The sequence below is a fragment of the Odontesthes bonariensis genome, chromosome 9 (assembly GCF_027942865.1).
Source record: "Odontesthes bonariensis isolate fOdoBon6 chromosome 9, fOdoBon6.hap1, whole genome shotgun sequence".
Classification (NCBI taxonomy): Eukaryota; Metazoa; Chordata; class Actinopteri; order Atheriniformes; family Atherinopsidae; genus Odontesthes; species Odontesthes bonariensis.
Window position 1 is genome coordinate 12,251,800 of NC_134514.1, and position 18,987 is coordinate 12,270,786.

General features: G+C 41.3%; 2 protein-coding genes across 2 annotated transcripts in view; both read left to right on the forward strand.

Moving 5' to 3' along the window:
- The first annotated feature begins 1,548 nt into the window (after positions 1-1,548).
- Positions 1,549-14,104, forward strand: nek8 (NIMA-related kinase 8). The gene is made up of 15 exons (XM_075473148.1): positions 1,549-1,621; positions 3,503-3,708; positions 4,472-4,704; positions 4,798-4,929; positions 5,375-5,583; positions 5,707-5,786; positions 5,876-6,060; positions 6,303-6,450; positions 6,958-7,034; positions 7,285-7,402; positions 7,528-7,678; positions 8,144-8,307; positions 8,617-8,769; positions 10,062-10,220; positions 12,123-14,104. Exons 1-15 carry the CDS (start codon positions 1,575-1,577, stop codon positions 12,149-12,151), a joined length of 2,091 nt encoding a protein of 696 aa, XP_075329263.1. The 5' UTR covers positions 1,549-1,574; the 3' UTR covers positions 12,152-14,104.
- Positions 14,105-15,196: 1,092 nt separating this feature from the next.
- traf4a (tnf receptor-associated factor 4a) overlaps positions 15,197-18,987 on the forward strand; it is a 37,409-nt gene continuing 33,618 nt past the window's right edge. Inside the window, exon 1 of the mRNA XM_075473149.1 lies at positions 15,197-15,671. Coding sequence (XP_075329264.1) covers positions 15,529-15,671 — 143 coding nt within the window. The 5' untranslated portion in view covers positions 15,197-15,528. The remainder of the gene's footprint in view (positions 15,672-18,987) is intronic.

Sequence of the window (18,987 nt, forward strand, 5' to 3'; positions counted from 1 at the left end):
CATGAAAGAAAAAGATGCCTCTTAGTCATAAATTACCTCCTTCACCAACAACTTCCTGTCATAAATCTTGAGAAATCTCCAGAGATTTAAAAGATCAAGCTCTACAGGCACAGGTTCATGCCTGGAAGTCAGCACCAGTTTCACTGTCCCACACAGTGAATTCCGGGTTGCTGACTGTCATAAAGATGGTGACAGATGGCCAAATATGTTACTAAGCTAGTCTGAGGAGCGCCGTATACAACTTAAGGCTCCTGCAGGTACTCTTTTGTTGAGATAATATATCCCTGAGAAAGAGCAAACTATTGTTTGTTCAATCACGGACTCTTCTGACCCCCCCACCATCTAGCTTAATTGTAGTGAAAGGCTCAATTACATGCAGATGATTGTTTGTGGTGATGTATCATTATTTCAGATTGATAATGATAGTGGAGGTATGTACTTCAGCACAACACAGAGCAGCCTTTGTCACAACACAAAGCATTTATTATTTCCATCATGGCTGAAGGGGAAATAGCACTCAGGCAGACCCTTCCTGCTTATCTCAGATGAGGGGAAGCTGCTTCATAATCACCAGGTGATCTCAAGTCCAAGCTCGAGACGCTGCACTAATCACATATGTCTCAATGGTTATCACCACCGCCTCTCTGTTTAATTCACTTTTCACATCAGTTCACATGTTTATTTACACAACTGCATGGCCAGAGATTTTTTTTTACAGGTCAGCACATGGAAAAGCACTGAATATGTACTAAAAACAAGACAATTATATGGTTCATAGCATACAATTTTTGCTCACTTTTCAGAAAAGAAGATTTTTAGGTTTCGATACAATTAACAAAACTAGGACAACCTTTAAACTAGACTCCTGAAATGGTGGGAATTATTCACATACTTAAATCAGTTTTTCCAGGTTGTGTTTGCTTTTTTTGGCAACACAATGTTCAAACTCTACTCAAAATCGGTAAAAGCGAGTGAAGAAAATACAATTCGTGGAAACAACTGAGGAAGTTTCTTTTTGCTGTAATAATTCAGTCCTTCTACAGTGGTTTAATTTGTCTGGCTTTTGAAAAAGTCTAGAAGCAGTGATTTGGGTTTTTGATTAACCAGGCGAAAATATGAGGATGCAGAATAACTGAGGAGCGTTATTAGTTTCAGACTACTTTAGACATAATTACCTATTGCATTTCTTTGAATTTGAGTAAAGTTATGAAGACACCATTAAACTTCAACCAGGATACTTTAATTATGAGCAAGAAGCTCATCTCGGTTGAGACAAGAACAGATACATCTTGTCCAAGGCATGAGGTATGTGTTTTTACCATTGCAACAGATGGATCTCATTTTTAGTCGTAGATGCTGTCTTTACTTGTCAAAACACACAGACAAATCAAGCAATTGATGAAGGCTTTGTTTTATTCCATTTGTGACTGAAAATATGTACTAAAATAGTGCCTCGCCTAACGAAACTAGTCCGAGCACTCTTTTCCGTATTTTCTCGGTATGTCCCTCGTTAGTTGCCGTAGCGCTGGCGATGGGTTGCCTGGAGACGACGGAAACGTTTGTGCGCAGTAGCGATGGAGAAGTATGAGAAAATCAAAGTTGTCGGGAGAGGAGCTTTCGGGTAAAATCTGGTTTTAAAAACACTTTGTTGTCGTTTTGTGTTACACACAGTTGTCTTTTTCGAAAATGCGGCGCTGTCGGAGTGTTTGTAATGAAGCCATAAAAACTCTTTTCACTACCCCAAAAAAAGTAACGGAATGTACGCTGGCTGAGGAAGAAACACCAACAGAGGCGACGGAGCATCGGACAAAGTTGATGAAAAAGTTATCTATAAAGAATACTTAGGCTTAGAGCTTCTATTTAATCTTGTTGTCAAATCCACATTGAGTTTTTAAAATGTAAACATGTGGCTTTTTTGGTTATCATTCTTTTAGAAAGCTCGTTTAGCCGCCACCTAATATAAACTTACATATAGCACTGTTATGATTAGGTAGAAGAAGACTTGATAACTTCACGGTTTCCCCCTAAAAGTGAAGCATTAGCGATACATGTGCTTAATCCTAAAAATGTATAGTATCAGCAAAAGTAATGTGAAAATATAGTAAAAAAAAAACATCCATCCCTATTATAACACGATGGGACAGTTTCATGTTTTCACATCATTGAATTAAAATGTTCTGCCTCTATCAGTGACAAACGTATACATATATAGACTGTTGACAAATGTTATATTAAGCATTCACGTCTCTTGTTTCAGTACTGATAATACACTTTAAAGAGCTTCTTAGTAAATGTGATGTACCTAAAAGTAGAATATACACAAACTGTTACTGAATTTCATACTATTACTACACTAGCCTATTATTTTTATGTAGGCATTAATGTTAAAGTAGGATTTAAAGTGGAATCAAAACTTGCCAGATAAGTTTATTCAAATAAAAAGGAAAATATTTTAAATATTTAAAGGGAACCTTGGATTCATACTTATGTACATTCCCTGGATAGATGCTTTTGAGTATTCTACAGCAACTCCTCTTTTTATGACACTTTCTTTTAAATGTAAAAATCTTAGAAAATGAAATATACATTACAGTGCTTGAGCAAATGTACGTTAGTTACAGTGGCATCAGAAAATATTCAGCCCCTTTTTATTCCTGCACATTTTAAGGTTTTGCAGGGTGAATTTGAAACTAGATAAAATTGCCAGAAAAATGCCTTTTTCCCACCAATCAACTCCTAATTAGCTACAATGACAACATGCTGCTATGTTCTGACTTTGTGTTATAACTTTCGCTCATTCACTGGGAATCGAGAAAAATACAGCCTTTTTTTTTTTTCCCACAGGAAACATCTTGACTTGTCATAGCAGGAAACTCACAGGTGTCTCTAAAAACATTCACAACGGCTGTGCTGAGCTTATATGAAGTACCAGGATCAGTGTTAAACAAAGACACCTATAGGTTTCTTGTTGTGACACGTAATTTACCTGAACTTACAGACTTGATACTCCACGTATTTTTCCAAATGCTGAGCAGTTGCATTGCGTCGTAATAGCACTCTCTGAGGCTGAACAGCTTTGGCTTTACTTTGTAATGACAGTTAGACAGCAGCCACACACTATTCAATGACCAATACACATTTACTTCTGTACAACTGCTCAGCTTCACAGTATCAACAGTATTAATTCTGCAGAATACGAGATGTTTACTTTGGAGTTTTCACTGTAAATCTTTGTCTCTTACCATTTGTGCTGCTTTCTGCTGATAGACATCAGTATATCCCCTTGTTAATCTGTTTTCTGTTTATATTTTGATCAATTTTAACTCAGTAATATATAGAGAAATGTTCCACGACTGTGTTTCTTTTCTTCCTCAGACTGTATGTAATGCAACTTTGTCAAAATCGGTCTCAGCGTTCCTTAACCTTAACAGCCACAGATTGCGCTTTTATTCTTTATCCAAGAAAATACGTGTGACATTTCTTCCATCTCTTGGCCTGTCAGGATTGTTCACCTGTGCCGCAGGCGCAGTGACGGGGCCCTTGTCATCCTGAAGGAGATCCCCGTGGAGCAGATGTCACGAGACGAACGCCTGGCAGCACAGAACGAGTGTCAGGTGCTCAAACTGCTCAACCATCCAAATATCATAGAGTACTACGAGAACTTCCTGGAAGACAAGGCCCTCATGATAGCGATGGAGTATGCACCTGGTAAGCTCACTGTTGTATCTCATTACACGACCCTCTTTTGTTCGTTGCGCAGCACTTAGTTTTTCCCATGCTTTAGTGCTGTAGGGCTCAATAACTTTCCTCATTCCCACGTAAGGCCCGGGAAGACCACTCGAGAACCTCTTAATATGTGTGTGTGGTGATGGTGTTGCGAGGGACTATGTAATCGGGTAAATGATATATGTTGTCATCACTGAATCCACAGTTTCTTCAACACGACCCACCTCCATCACCCTGGAATTATCAGATCACATGCGTCGGCTGTCCATATTTTCAATTTAAAGATCACCTTTGGGCTGTCATCATCAATACATTTTAACGCCTCGGGTCAATTGAGTGGCTTGATTTGCATGGGAAAAACAAATGTGTCTCATCATCAAAACTCATGTCTTTCTGTGCTTTATTACCATTTGAAGATTTCTTTCCTTCTCACCTTGTTTGGTTTGCCTATCATTGTTAGTTATGTTGTAATCTGTCTTTCCATTTTTGGAGTAGTTACTTTTGGTAAAATCAAGTGTTTTCTGCTGGCTGTGATTTTTTTTCTTCTCCATAGAGAAGAAAAGCTTAAGGAGGAAGGTTGAAACTTCCAAAAAGTATGAGATTATCTACTTCACTGCTGCTCATGAAGAGATAGAAAAATAACTTTACAAGGCTAGATGTTTATCTACTAAGTAACTGTTTCATTCTTATGGTTCCAGTGAGCATCCATATTGTTTATTACCTATTCTATGTTCTCTTTGTGCAGGTGGAACCCTGGCTGACTACATACAGAAGCGCTGTAATTCCCTCCTGGACGAGGACACCATCCTTCACTTCTTCGTGCAGATTTTGCTCGCTCTGTACCACGTGCACAACAAGCTGATCTTGCACCGTGACCTCAAGACCCAAAATATTCTTCTCGACAAGCACCAGATGATCGTCAAAATTGGGGACTTCGGCATATCCAAAATTCTTGTTAGCAAGAGCAAAGCTTACACGGTGAGCTGATTTTCTTTTGTTTCGAAGCTGTGGATAGAATAACCCCATAATACGTGGGAGCATGAATTATTAGCTGCTGCTTTGACTGTGCAGGTGGTTGGGACTCCTTGCTACATCTCCCCAGAGCTGTGTGAGGGAAAGCCGTACAACCAGAAGAGTGACATCTGGGCTTTGGGCTGTGTGCTGTATGAGCTAGCGAGCCTCAAGAGAGCCTTCGAAGCTGCAGTACTAAAAAATTATTTTCAACAATCCTTTGGTTTTTTTTGGATGTTTTGATAATGATGTATTTGCTGTAGCTTTTACAGTAGTATTAATCTCAGTAATATATAAACTCTGTGCAGAGGATATGAAACCATCCTAACGAACATAAACGCCACGCTAAATTCACTAAAGGATACTTCACCTTTCTCAGAATATTTCATGTGAAAACTGCAGGTTTTCTCATATTAAAGCATCATTAGGACTGGGGCTTTTTATTTTCACACAAACCAATAATTCAGTCAAATGTTTCTGCCTTTTGCTCAAATCTATCTGCACTACCAAGTCCACAGTGGATTACGGACGTGAGAACCTTTAGTCCACCTTTTGTGGAGTTTAAGGAGACGATTTTAGACATTATTTTTTCCAATCCTTGTGCAGTTTGTCCCACACGCTTTGGTTTTCCTTTCAGAATCTACCTGCCCTCGTTCTGAAAATCATGAGCGGTACCTTTGCTCCAATCTCAGACCGATACAGCCCAGAACTGAGACAGCTCATCCTCAACATGCTCAATCTGGATCCGTCCAAACGGCCTCAACTCAACGAAATCATGGCTCTGCCCATATGCATCAGGCCTCTGCTTAATCTCTACACAGACATAGGCAATGTGAAAATGCGAAGGTGGAGCTTCAGTGCACTCATATTGATAATTAGACCTTTTAAATGAGCAGTTTGTACTCATTTGTGATAAGATTTCACAATGCTTTGTCCCGTGAGATTATATTCCTAAATTTTCCCCTCCAGGATTGAGAAACCACTGTCTGCAGTGCAGCCTGGTCCTCGTGGACGACAAGGAGGGAGAGTTCCCACCAACAGGTCCAGAGGTGATGCACCTAATATTGTTTGACAACAGATCAGACTGCACTACACTGACCACAGCAGTAACTGGTTATTACTACTTGCTCCGAAACAGATGGGTCAGTCGGTTTAGGCTCTGGAAAGGTGCATTCCCTCCCGCTGTCCTCTGTGTATACGTGGGGCAGTGGCATCACGACGCCTCTCCGTCTGCCAATGCTCAACACTGAAGTGCTTCAGGTGTCTCTTGGCCGCACTCAGAAAATGGGAGTCACCAAGTCTGGTCGTCTAATTACATGGGAGGTCTGTCTGAAACCTGATGTTTTATATTTGTATAGTTTCCTAAAGTGAGAAATTATAATGGAAAAATCCTTCTTAAACAGCACTGTTGTCTCACAGCATAAAGGTTCCTGGTACAAACCTATAGAATATAGAAAAACACCCGGTCAAGATCACAGGCTGATGGTGTTTTAATGGTGTGGCAGCGGGTGGATTCTTTCATTTTCTATATTCAATATGATGCTTATTATGATTTATCATCACAGGCTCCATCAGTGGTGTCCGGAGAGGCCAGTCTTCCTGGCCTTGTGGAACAGATGCAGCCTCCTTTTATTTCTCGTTTCCTCGAGGGTCAGTCTGGTGTCACCATCAAGTCTGTGTCCTGTGGGGATCTCTTTACCACCTGCATGACAGGTTGGTGGGCTTTTCCTCTTTGGATAGATTAAAAAGATCACAGCCATGCCCTGTAACTCCAGCTTAGGGCTCTGCTTTAGGAAATCTATGATTATACCGCACTTTTGTCCTCACACTCTGATGCAGCATTTGAAACTGCACATATGAAACTGTGGATGCAGCAGGCTCTTTTTTCCTGAAAGTGTGAATCTGCTTGTGAATTAAACCTCTTCTTGCTTGTCTGGCAGTTTGGAAGAGCTGTTTTTCTGGAGCTCAAACTGTGGAGCTCTGTTAGCCAGTTTGCTGCAGGAGGGTGTTTTCAGCCTGTCCAGCACTGGGAAGCAGATAACACAGGATTAAAGACCTTTCCTCTTAGCTCAGTTGCCTCTCTTTCATCACTTTTCACTGTACACAGATTAACAATTCCTGGATCAGGATTAGAAGCATTTTGTTGGTGTACACTACAATACACCTACACTCATCAACTAATAGTCCTGTTAATCCCCTGTTTTTATTTTCCATTTGCAGACAGGGGCATTATCATGACATTTGGAAGTGGGAGCAACGGCTGTCTAGGACACGATAACTTCAATGACGTAACACAAGTGCGTGTTCATAAGACAAAATGTTCATCAATGTTCATTACAGATCTCTGCATCCGCATATTGGTACCAGCGACTTAAGCTAATGCAATCTAATACAGCCTTTCTGCAGTGGATTTCTTAGATTTTGTCCACACTATTAAATTTGAACACTGTGCTATGAAGATGCAACACTGATTCAGATTTGGATCAGAATTTGTAACTAAACAAGTCACATTTCTTTTCTTTTCTCTTTGTTTTGTTTTTTTTGCAGCCCAAGATCGTGGAGGCACTCCTCGGTTATGAGCTGGTTCAGGTGTCCTGTGGAGCGTCCCACGTTGTTGCTGTGACCAATGAAAGAGAAGTATTTGCCTGGGGAAGAGGAGACAATGGTATATCAAATGAGTCAGTTATAGTTTTAGCTATCCTGGTTGTTTTGTTTGTTTATCATACATCACTAATGTATGACAGCAGCTTCTAAACACACGTTCAAACACACATGGTCTATGTCTGAAAGGTCGCCTCGGGCTTGGCACCCAAGACACCCACAACTGCCCACAGCAGGTGTGTTTACCTGTGGAATTTGAGGCCCAGAAAGTGGTGTGTGGCATTGACTGCACTATGATTATCGGCACCCAGGGCAGCATTGTGGCATGTGGAAGCAACAGGTAATTATTCCGTTTCTCAGTCTAAAATAAGTCACAGAAGAAGCAAAGGGGAAACATGCCTAATTTTACACTTAATGAAAAGACATTACTGCTGTATGTTTTCTGTAAAGTATGATAGAACTGTACTGCCAATAGGCTTATGTTCAAAGTATGTGTGTGGGCTGATAGTAGATTAAAGGTTTAGAAGGATATTTTTGTGGCGCACAACCTGTGTGACAGCATTCTCCAGAAATGACACAGTGTTTGCTTTCATTGTAGTCAGAAAGCATATCTGTGCGTTAGAAAGAAGCCTGAACCTGAGCAGCTCTGTGCAGATCATGTCTGTGGGACACAGGTTGATCAGAGGCGTAGGACCAAAGATTAGGCCCGGTGAAGAAACTAAATTCACTGAATGTATGCTTAAAAGGAAATAGAGTATAAATGATTTGGTTGAGCTCTTGATTTTTGCTGCTTTGTTGTGATCAGATTCAATAAGCTTGGCCTGGATAAGATTACTGCAGAAGAGGAATCAAATCCTGTGAATCAAGTTGAAGAAGTTCATTCTTACACTCCGGTCCAGTCAGCCCCTCTCAACACTGAGAAGATTGTTTACATCGACATTGGAACATCCCATTCTGTTGCGGTTACAGGTTAAGAAATTCATATTATTTTATCAAAAGGCATAGTTGTTACAGATTTGTTTGGCTTTTAATGTCATTATTGTACAAAATAGTAGATGGTTCGCAGTAAAGCTTAAAGTTGTAAGCTAAGCAAAAAAAAAAGGCGTTCCCTGTTTTGTTTTCAATGCTCTTGGTATGGAGGTCAGGAGGTAAGGAGGCTGCTTAAACGTGGATGCATCAAACCTGATGACAAGAATATTAAAAATAAAATTCCGTGTTCCACCAGAAGTGTAAATCTAACATATTTTCTTGATTTTTGTCCATGTTTTCAATATTCAGAGGGTGGCCAGTGTTTTACTTTTGGCAGCAACCAGCACAGACAGATGGGCTGCAGTTCGCGGCGGAGCAGCCGCCTGCCTTACCATGTGCATGGCCTGCAGGGCATCACTATGGCTGCCTGTGGCGACGCCTTCACCTTGGCCATTGGATCTGGTGAGAAGAAACGTCTTCATCCTCATTCTCTGTGCCTGCACACCTGGACAGATGTGGTGGGGTTTACAAAAGTCTATCATATTTTCTGGAGCTAACATGAAGCTGAAAATTGTATGTACACACACGCACACACACACACACAAGCTAAACAGTCAGCTGATGAAAAACATTTCTCACATGAGCCTTGTTGTGTTTTAAATATATCTGGATCATTTTCTTTATGTTCCAAACAGGATCATTCAAATCGAATGCAGTGAATGCAGCAGGGTTCATCTGGGCTTTTGAGTCGAGAAAACATTTCTACATATCTGTGGTTAATCTGCTGGAAAAAGCAATAAGAACCTTCAGTACGGGCGGCATTTAAAGAAATAAATTTGGTGTTTTTCTCAACCTGGTTCCTATTTGTTTGGGTTTTTTAAGTAAAGTATTAGTAGAACACCATGATAGCCAAGAACTAAACAGCTGCAGTCTTATATAACAGTGCAAGTGTCTGTTGCATAGCTGAAGCTTGTATTTTTTAGATTTTTCAGATTGCTAATGTCTGACAGCATCACGGCGAGGGTGACTTTAGAGAAAGATTCTTTTGTTTGTGTCTCACTGCTTCGGGTTAAAGTTGTGTCTTCCCTTTCAGTGTTAGTTACTTTAAGGGTAAATGTTATGCGATGTTTACCAAAAGTCCGAATCACAGCTAAACAACTTTTATTTAAGCAGCTCTTTTCACTAAACAGGGGATATTTGACTCGTCTTATTTTATTGTGACTGTCATGACGTTCTCGCTCAGTACGGGTCCGATTGCAAAAACGTTTTTAAGCCTATCAATTTTTCAAGCAACTAACAGGGTAAACAGACCCACATCGAAAAATCCTTAGCTTATCCTTAAACAAGAACTGTCACAAAAATGATTGACTTTGATGAACTCTGAAACAACTTTCAGGTTCAAACGGATGACAACATGGACCATATGGTATGCTTTGACTTAAGCTAATAGGATAAACATACAAAAGCACTGCTATAAACATAGATAACAGATGTGCGTGTCTTTGTGCTGTCTCTCTGTAAGTCAAATGGCAAAATGTCTTATTGTGCCAGCGTTTGGTTCCCTGGGGAGAAGACAACAGTGCCTGTAGGTTTTCTTTGTATCCGGAAGGCTTTGTTCGGCTCAGACTTCCTACAGCTAGAGTCTTTATGCTGCCCCTGCAGGAGAGACCGAGCTGTCATTTAAAGGTTTGTGTGGATTAATGCGTCTCGCTCTGAATTTGGTGACCAGCTCCTTCTTCTCCTCTTTTCTGCAGAAGGGGAGGTGTACACATGGGGAAAAGGGGCCCGCGGCCGCCTTGGAAGAAAAGAGGAGGATTGTGGCATACCGAAGGCGGTGCAGCTCGACGAGAGTCACCCGTTTACGGTGACATCAGTGGCTTGTTGTCATGGAAACACTCTGCTGGCAGTGAAACGTAATATTTTGCTTATTACTCTCTGTTAACAAACGCTGTGAGATGTTGGGATGTGGTGAAATCTGACTAATCCCCAGATGAAAGACCGGCTGAACTTGAGACAAACATCTCCTGATAACGTCGGCAGAAATGCATGTTTGTCTGAGGGCTAATATGAAAGGACTCATTTGTGAGTTTGAGAGCTCAGCTGCGACCGAAGGCAGGTATTCAAACATTTCCACTAATTCGATCGGAACATTTCTACCCAAAAGCTTGAAGTGATTCAGTCCAATCACCGTGGCTATTGACTCTAAATGGATCTATCTCATATGACTATCGAACTTTTAATGAAAGGAGCAGGAAATCAGTGTCTGACAGTGTGAAATCCACAGAAAAGAAATTGTAAAATTGAAAATAACTCACGACTCGACTAGAATCTAGAAAAAAACATGAAACATCCAAATGAAACAGTCATATATATTTTACACTTGTCGTGATTACTTGTGCTTTAAATCCTAAATGTATTCTAAAATCATGAAGGACGGAGTCGATGCCACATAGCTGATTAAAAAGAATGTATCCGGTCTCTTTTTATCATTTCCATTTTGAGTCTCTTCATGAAGCCAAATACCAAACAAGCAAAATCATATTGTGTCGGGTGTATTTTAGAACCAGGCTACTGGTTCAGGTGCTCTGACTGCCTTCTTTATAGTCATGTATCTAGTATTTAAAGATGTTCTCTTCAGTGTTTGACTGTTGTTGTTGTTGACTTGTTTGCTTTGTGGAGACAATTGTGTGTTTTAATACCGACTGAGCCACAGTTTTGGTAATAACTCGGTGAAAATTTCAGCAAACACACAAATGAAAACTGCCAGCTAGAAAACACGCATGTCAAAGCTTGTGAATTATTTTATTTAGTTAGACCTGAAGGATGTGCACAGTGTGTGTCTGAGAGTAAAAGAGCCAAAGGGCAGCTTTGTGTTTTAAAATGGAAAATTCGTAATCCTCTCGACACCCATTTAGACACAGAAAGTGTATTGATAATTCACAAAACTCACAGGAGACTACATGGATTAAAAAGACAGATAAACAAATAATAATCCAAATATAATGCAGATGTAGCTGAAGGATCGGTGTGAAGAGTAAAGACTCATCTTTCATGCAACAGGAAGGTGTGACTATGCATCAAACTAACCAGGAACATCCTGGTTGATTTAGGTAGTTAAACATGACAGAGTTGTACTGATATCTGAGCGATCAACAAACTACAGCGTAAAGCTCAGCCCTCATCTCTGTGTATCACCTGATCTCGACACCAGCCCTGATCAGCTGATTGTCCAGCTGACTCACATTTTTTTGCATCCTATTGTCAAACCTCATACAGAGAGCTCTGTTTTAGTTGCATTAGTTCACATACCTTTAATGCCACCTCTGCAGGCCACTTCACAACCCACCTCCACCCCAGCTCCTCCTTTTCATACAGTGTCTAACTCCCTCAGTGTGGTCTGTTGTCAAAGATGCCCCATCTGTTTGGTTCTGTTCAGTAGGGAGGTCCCATAACAGAGCAATGTCGCCAAATATAAATACTGCAGATGGTCATAATGGCCTTTTGGACTTAAGTGCTGATGGCTATGGAGTTTCTACAAGCCATTTGCCTACTAATAGATAAGCTACGGTAGTTGTTTAATCTGCTGATTTCTTTGTTGGGGATATAGTGTCAGGATATAGTGAAGGTTTTGAGTCAAGGCGGCATCTTCAGATTGCTTCAGTTCAAAACAAAGAGAGGTCGAGTTATGAGGAAGAAAAAATCAGGAACGAGCCAAATGGCTGTAAAGTCATTTCTGCCAATCATCTTTTTGATTGATCAACATCTCTCAGCTGTACTAATATTCACTCTTTTTCTTCTGCGCCCTCTTTTCGCAGCTCTGTTCGAGGAGCCTGTGCCGAGATGATTTGGGGCTGAGAACTTACCCCCTGGGGGCCCAATGAGAAGAACATCTTCCTCAAAGAGACCCATCTGCACTACAGATGAATGATTTCCTTTCATTCCGCAGCTGCACCCTCACAGTTTCACTTCTTCTCATTCTCTGTCCGGTCCATCTATTCTTCTGTCACTGACGAATGTTTGTTTCAGTAAGTGGCCTAATAGCACAGAGAAGGTCCTGACCCGTCTGAGGTCGCAGGTGTGTCTGACAAGGCGCTTGTTAAAGGAATGTTGCAACACTGATACTGAATTTGGATTACAGGAGGTCATTAGGCAGCTCACCTGTGGGGAACTATTGTCTTCCTTCACTTGCAGTGTTTGCTCTGTAAACCATGAAAAAGCCAGTGAAAGTCAAACTGGTTTGAGCTTTCTTAAGACGCCGGTGAATGAGACGAAAAGAATGAAGCCACTTGAGCGCTCATCAGTCGAATGACACCAGCACATTTATCTCACTTGTACCGTGACTGGTCACTTTGTGCTTCATTGGATTAGTCCTGCAATACAGCAGCATTCAGACCAGATAACGAGGGTCTGTTTGGGATTAGGCTGAGCTGTGGCTGAAATCACTCTCTTGTTTCCTCATTCATGGCTAAAGTAAACAGGCTGTTCACTCTGTCGTGAGCAGTAAATGACATGCTATCAACAGCACTGTTTTCATTCCACTGTACAAATCTTTATACTTTTTGGACTCAGGAAATGGTGAACAACAGTAGATAGATAAGTGCACTACCCTTTAAACAGGGAGGGATTTCAGACACAACTTTGTGTTTCGTTAAGATTCTTGTTGTCGCTTGCTAATAAGTGTAATATATTGTAAATGAAATGGTAGTACAAGTTATGCAAACTGTGTTCATGAGATGACCCAAGGCTAAAACTGCCAAAGTGTTCAGAAAGTCCTGCAGGAAATTTGATAAATACGTGGATATTCAGATCTAAGCTGTGAGGCAAGAAGGAACAACACTGGGCTCTGTGGATCAGACACTTTTAACTACAATAAGTCTCTGTCCCCATTGCCAGGACAGAAAGAGCTTAAAAGTCTCCATCTCATAAAAACTGATTAGAGAAAAACGACATTCATAGAACAAGGCTGCCTCTTTCTTGACTGTGGCATGCTCAGATGAGTTAAGTTAACAGATCTGATCCTTTTGTTGAAGCAGCTGTGCAGCAGTGTAGAAAATCTGTAAAAACGGACGCTCTGAGAGTAAAAAACTTCATCCCAATAGATCGTATTCAACAGTACTTTAAAGATACAGCTGGTAACAGCGGAACTACTTTGAACTTCATATTCTTCGACTTTAATTTGTAGTAATGTACGCTGCCTGGCCATAACTATCATTATGTCTGATTAAGGTACACATTTACCATTGATTATGCAATGTCACAACAATCATTTCCTCCCAGAGCTGCTTTAAGTTCTTTTTAAGACCTTGTATTGATGATGGGAGAGATCGCTGTCTTCTCCAACACATCCCAAAGATTCTCAAGGTGGTTAAGATCTGGATTCTGTGGTGGAAATGCTCCCTGAACCACATTTATTTTACATTGAGCCGATGAATCTCGGCAGTCATTTTGGAATCTGCCCGTGCCATCAGGGAAGAGAAAATCTTTTGCTGAACATCGACCTGACTAACTAGCCCCCATAGGCTTGTACTGTAGGCACAAGGCATGATGGGTGCAGCCCTTTATCCTCCACTCGTCTCTCAGAAACAGGGTAAATCTGTACTTATCAGACCACATGACCTTTTTCCATCTCTCCAGAATCCAATTTTTATGATCCTTGACAAATTGAAAGTATATATATGTGTATTTTGTATTTTTTTTTTTTTTGAAGTGTTGTTTTAAGACTAGGCAGCTGTTTAACTCAAACACCTTGAATTCTCTTTGTGTGTCTGAAAATGCTCTTACATTCACTATTAAACACTATCATGACTTCTGCTGTTGATTTCATTGGATTTGATTTCACCAAACAGTGAAGTGTTGTCCGATCAGTCAGGATTTCCTTCCTTCTTTTTATTGGCTTGACACACAGAGAAATAATTTGACCCCTCTGAAACAGACTAACATCTTAGCCACAACCTCAGGATGTTTCTTCCAATATGAATGTTTAAGGAATAAGAAGCTCCTCTCTGGATCAGTTAGGATTAAATAACTTGTTGCCCGCTGAAATATATTAATCATTGATCTTCTTCATGACTGGAAACTAAAATGAAACAGGTTGTGCATCATCTTTAAAGAGATCCTTCTGAGCGACAGCCTCCTTTATCCTCACATCATGTTTTTTTTCCCTTTGTGACAGTTTGGGATTAATTAGCAGTCGCAGTGAGCTAATATTCTCCTCTGCAGACACCTTTTGTGAGGACATGGCCCTGCTGCCATTGTTGTCCTGTCTGATGATGTAATGGTGATGTAATCCGGTGGCAACACGGCAGGTGGAAAATGGTCCAGATGTGCTGATGCGCGCGCTCTGATGCCAGTCTCACAGATGATGTCCGCGTGCTTGTTTTTTTTTACGAGTGTCACGAGTGTGGAAATGTAAGCCCGGGCCAGATTTCACGGTGTTGATGTGCATATTTACAACAAAACCCCACAAAGATTAATGTTCCGTTTGTGTGCGACTTCACCAGCAGAGGGCGTCTCTCGCCCAATGCATGCCTCTCTGTGAGATGTTTTCATTTATCCGACTGAAATTTGAACAAAAAAACCCTCCGCACTGTTGACTTAACAGACAGCGAGTGCTTATTTGAAATACTTGTTTTTCTCAGCCACTCTATGTGTGCCCACAAATGACAGCAATCGGATAAATAACAGATTCATATCACATGTGAGCAGTCAGAACAATGAACAGCTCATTGAGGCCACTACAGCCGGACAAAGGCCCAATTAAAGATCCATATAGGGAGATCAGAGAGATGAAAATGGTGTGAAAGGAGCGTCTCAGCTCCTTGACTCCTCCTGCCTGGAGAAGGAGGAGGAGGAGGCGGGGCTCTGTGCACCTAAACAGACGGAGTGGTTTTACATTGTGCTCAGAGTGTCAGTCAGTTCAGTGCACAGCACAGCCAGAAAGCAGCTCTGCCGGTCAAAACAAACCTGCCTGTGGAGGGAGGATCGTTTCTGCAGCTGTCTTTGTTGGCATCAGTCTCCGGACTGCAGGAGGAAGAGCTGCGGAGGACTCGCCTCCTGTAAGCCCAATCAGTCGGTGGCGGAAGGGGACGTGATATGAGCCCCTCATCGGTTTAAACGGCAGCGCAGCCAAACAGCTCCGTGTGCAGGGGGGGAGGAGGACCGAGAGGACATTTGTACCTTTAACCTGCAGCCGAAGGCCCGAGGAAAGCGACAGAAGCAGCCATGCCCGGCTTCGATTACAAGTTTCTGGAGAAGCCGAAGAGACGGTTCCAGTGTCCGCTGTGCAGCAAGGCGATGCGGGAGCCGGTCCAAGTGTCCACCTGTGGACACCGGTTCTGTGACACCTGTCTACAAGAATTCCTGAGGTACGGTGTGTGCGTGTATGTATGTGTGTATGTATGTGCGTGCGCTTGTGTGTGCCCGCGCGCGAGAGACGGAGATCCACCTCTTTATGGAGATACCGGACGCTGCTGCTCTGCTTGGTCTAGTTTCGGTTGAGCCTGAGTAAATAAAGGATGTGTAGGTGTGTCCTGCTCACCTTTCCTCTGCAAGGATTCACGTTGATTTGAGTCTTTCGTGCCGCTGCTGCACAGAGCAGTAACACAACGTAAGGCCTGGTACACAGCGGTTGATTTCAGCTCCCCCTCTTACTCGTAGTGTTTTCCTCCACATGTGAAATAACAGGCAACAAAAAATGTCTTCTCTCTAAGAGAGTGATCAGTTAATGCATGCTCTTGCAGACTTTGCTCTCCTTTCTTCATACAGTCTGCAGGTTAAGGTGATTTAGAGTTCATATCTCCTGTTGTGGTGATTGTGTCCTGCAGAGGTCTCCCCATCCTGTCTGTGTTTCTGCCTGAGGGTGTCTGACTTAGTGTGTTAGGAGTCTGACCTGAGTCCAGGATTAGACAGTCCTTCACCGGTGTCAGTCGGGGGCCCCCCAGGGGACCACTGAGGGACCTTTCTGTCAGAGGTCAGCAGCATGAGAGACCTCCTAACCTCGTAATCTGCTCAACACTGAAGTCTGTGTTGAGCCTGGTACAAATGTGTCTTTGTTATGTTGCTTTTAAGACACTGTCACTAATCATTACCCAACGTTTTAAGAACACTTGTTAAACATCAGATCTGTAAACAACTTACCTGCATCAGGAAGATCTTGGGGCTCATAAACCACATCATCACCTTGTTTCGCTGCCTCTCCTCTGAGGATGGAGCCCCCGTGACTCCTGATTTATGTCTTAATGTGGAGGTTTTAGGGCAGTAAATCATACAGCTGTCGGCTCAATCTGAGAGGTGGATGTTCTTCTGTCAGCATGGATACTTTATGTAGTCCTTTAATCTCTGTTAAAAGCACAATTTTGCCTTTCTGTGATAAAAGATTTCTCACTTTGCCTTGTTTCACGCCGTTTGAAATCAAACAAGTCTTTGTTGACAAAACAAGACCTTTTAAAAACTCGTGGACATTTGAAAACTATGTCGCTAATTTTCTCCCAACATTGTGATCCGTCTTACAGCGACGTTACCCTAAGTTTAGTTTTTTTTCTTTTTTTCCTCAAAAGCTTATTTATTTGGTGTTTTAGATTTCTGTAAATATTCCCATCAGATCAGAAGACTTGGAAGCTTATGCTTGTTTTTTTGCTTTTTTACTTAGTGTTTTATAATCCATACAGAACTTTCTAGATTTGGCTCACAGAGAAACTGAAGCTCAAGTAATAACTGATTGTTTGATGGGTTGATTACCAAAAATCCAATCTTGTCAGTGATACCAAAGATGTCAGATCAAACATTTGAATCCTTCTTCCTCGCAGACAGGAAGATTTACTGCTTATCTGCATCTTTAATGACAGGGAATTGAGTATATTTTGGTTTTATGCTAAAAACTCAGAGCAAAAGAACAATACCTTAAGGTTAAAGAGATTCTCCATTAAGTTCTGACATGTTACAGGCCAGATCAATTGATTGAAAACTATCACGCAGGTAGAATAGAGTTTATATACATGTTTTAAATGAGTTGTGAATGTGAAAGTGAACCCTTTGTATTCTCAAACAGAGCAACCAGTCAGCTGTGTTTATGTTATGACGTGAATGTGACATCAGGGAAATATCAGATGCTGAGTTGTAGAGGCCACCTGTGATGACCCATATCTGAGCATCAGTGATTATATGAAAAGATTAATGTAGAAAACAGAAACTTGGTTTTGCTGTGTGTATAAAACAAACAACTGCCTGCATATTCTGATACCTAGCAGCTCATTTATGTACTTAAATGTCACATTTTAATGGTTATAATTTGGGTTTATGTGTCATAAAGATGCTGCAGTTCCTTGGTTTGTTGTTTTTCTGCAGTAAAGTCATATGAATCTTACAGATCTACGGTTTAATTTAGCCAATACAGGCATTTAACTTTACCAAGTGCTTAAAAAGATCTTACAATGTTTTCAGTTTTATGTGATGAAACATGAGGACACTCTGAAGGGTTTTCATTGAAAACTCCACTTGCTTTCAGGAAAGAGGAATATCTTATTTAGTGATAATCTTCTCTGCCATCCTGCGTCAGACAAAGTCTGCTGGTGGACGGCAGAGAGGTGGAGTGATGCTGTGAATACATTAGCCGGTCGTGAGTTCCTGGTTTGCAGTGTTTTGAGTCATCAGGAAGCCTCCTCTGGCTTGCTAAACAGCAGCAAATTGCATCTGGTTGAAAAGAAAAGACAGATGAACAAAGAGAGCGAGGGAGGACTGGCGTTCCCTGCTGATCAATGAGCGGCCCGACACTTTGTCTGCCTCATCCCGCCCGCCTCCGTGCTCCTCCTCCACGTTACCATCCTTTTTTCACTCCCACACACAGACCGAATTTACAGTTTCATAACTTAGCGAAGTTTTGAGTTGAGTAACTTTATGCTTGTCTGTGGCAGGGATGTCGTAGCAGAGGTGAGAATGATTCCTCCCCGTCTGATTAGACTTGACCGAAAGAAACCACAAATAAAAGCACAATCCTGCAGGATGTGTGTTACAACTTTCCGTTGTTGGAGCTAAGTTCTGTCCTGTGGCCTCATCAAAACCTAGTTATAGGTCACTTAAGGTCACTGACGAGAGGACAATTGTTACTTGTTACATCCCTTTACCAACACTTGAAAGTCCTCTTTAACGAATTACTAACATCTATAACTGCAAACAAGAGGGTTCAAATTCTTCATTAATATTTGGTTAACACCCATAAGGACAGACATAATGGTTAGAATTCTTTAGCTTCAGATTACTTCCATCTATAAGAAGGGACTAGACTGTTATTATTGGCTTACAAATGCCTATAAATGCTGACTAAAGTCTTTATTAATTCCTTAAAACTCTATCTGTTTACATGAGGAGTGAGTAATGATAGAGTTTAACATTTAAAACTGCACCCTTAAGCTAAGATTTCGACACACTGGAAATCACCAACACAGAATTAGTGCCAAGTCAATTTTATGAAACTTTCCAAATTAGACCAAGACTCAGATCTGAGACCGTTGACTTTAGGCGTAAAAACAAGCTGTTTCCAACAGTCGGATTTATTATAATGGTTGCTGTGAGATCTTAGACCAGGTCAGTCGTTGCTGTCCAAAATATTCCCCCTGCCTTGCTTCATGTGTGGTTTAAAGCATAAATGATGACATCAGTATCAGACTTCACTTCAGCAGCTCTTCC

Bases quoted from the DNA above. Each gene is read 5' to 3' on its own strand.
- nek8 (XM_075473148.1), top strand. From the start codon at position 1,575: ATGGAGAAGTATGAGAAAATCAAAGTTGTCGGGAGAGGAGCTTTCGG. The intron at 3,709-4,471 runs GTAAGCTCACTG...CTCTTTGTGCAG, and splicing joins AGCGATGGAGTATGCACCTG to GTGGAACCCTGGCTGACTAC. The intron at 4,930-5,374 runs GTACTAAAAAAT...TTTTCCTTTCAG, and splicing joins AGAGAGCCTTCGAAGCTGCA to AATCTACCTGCCCTCGTTCT.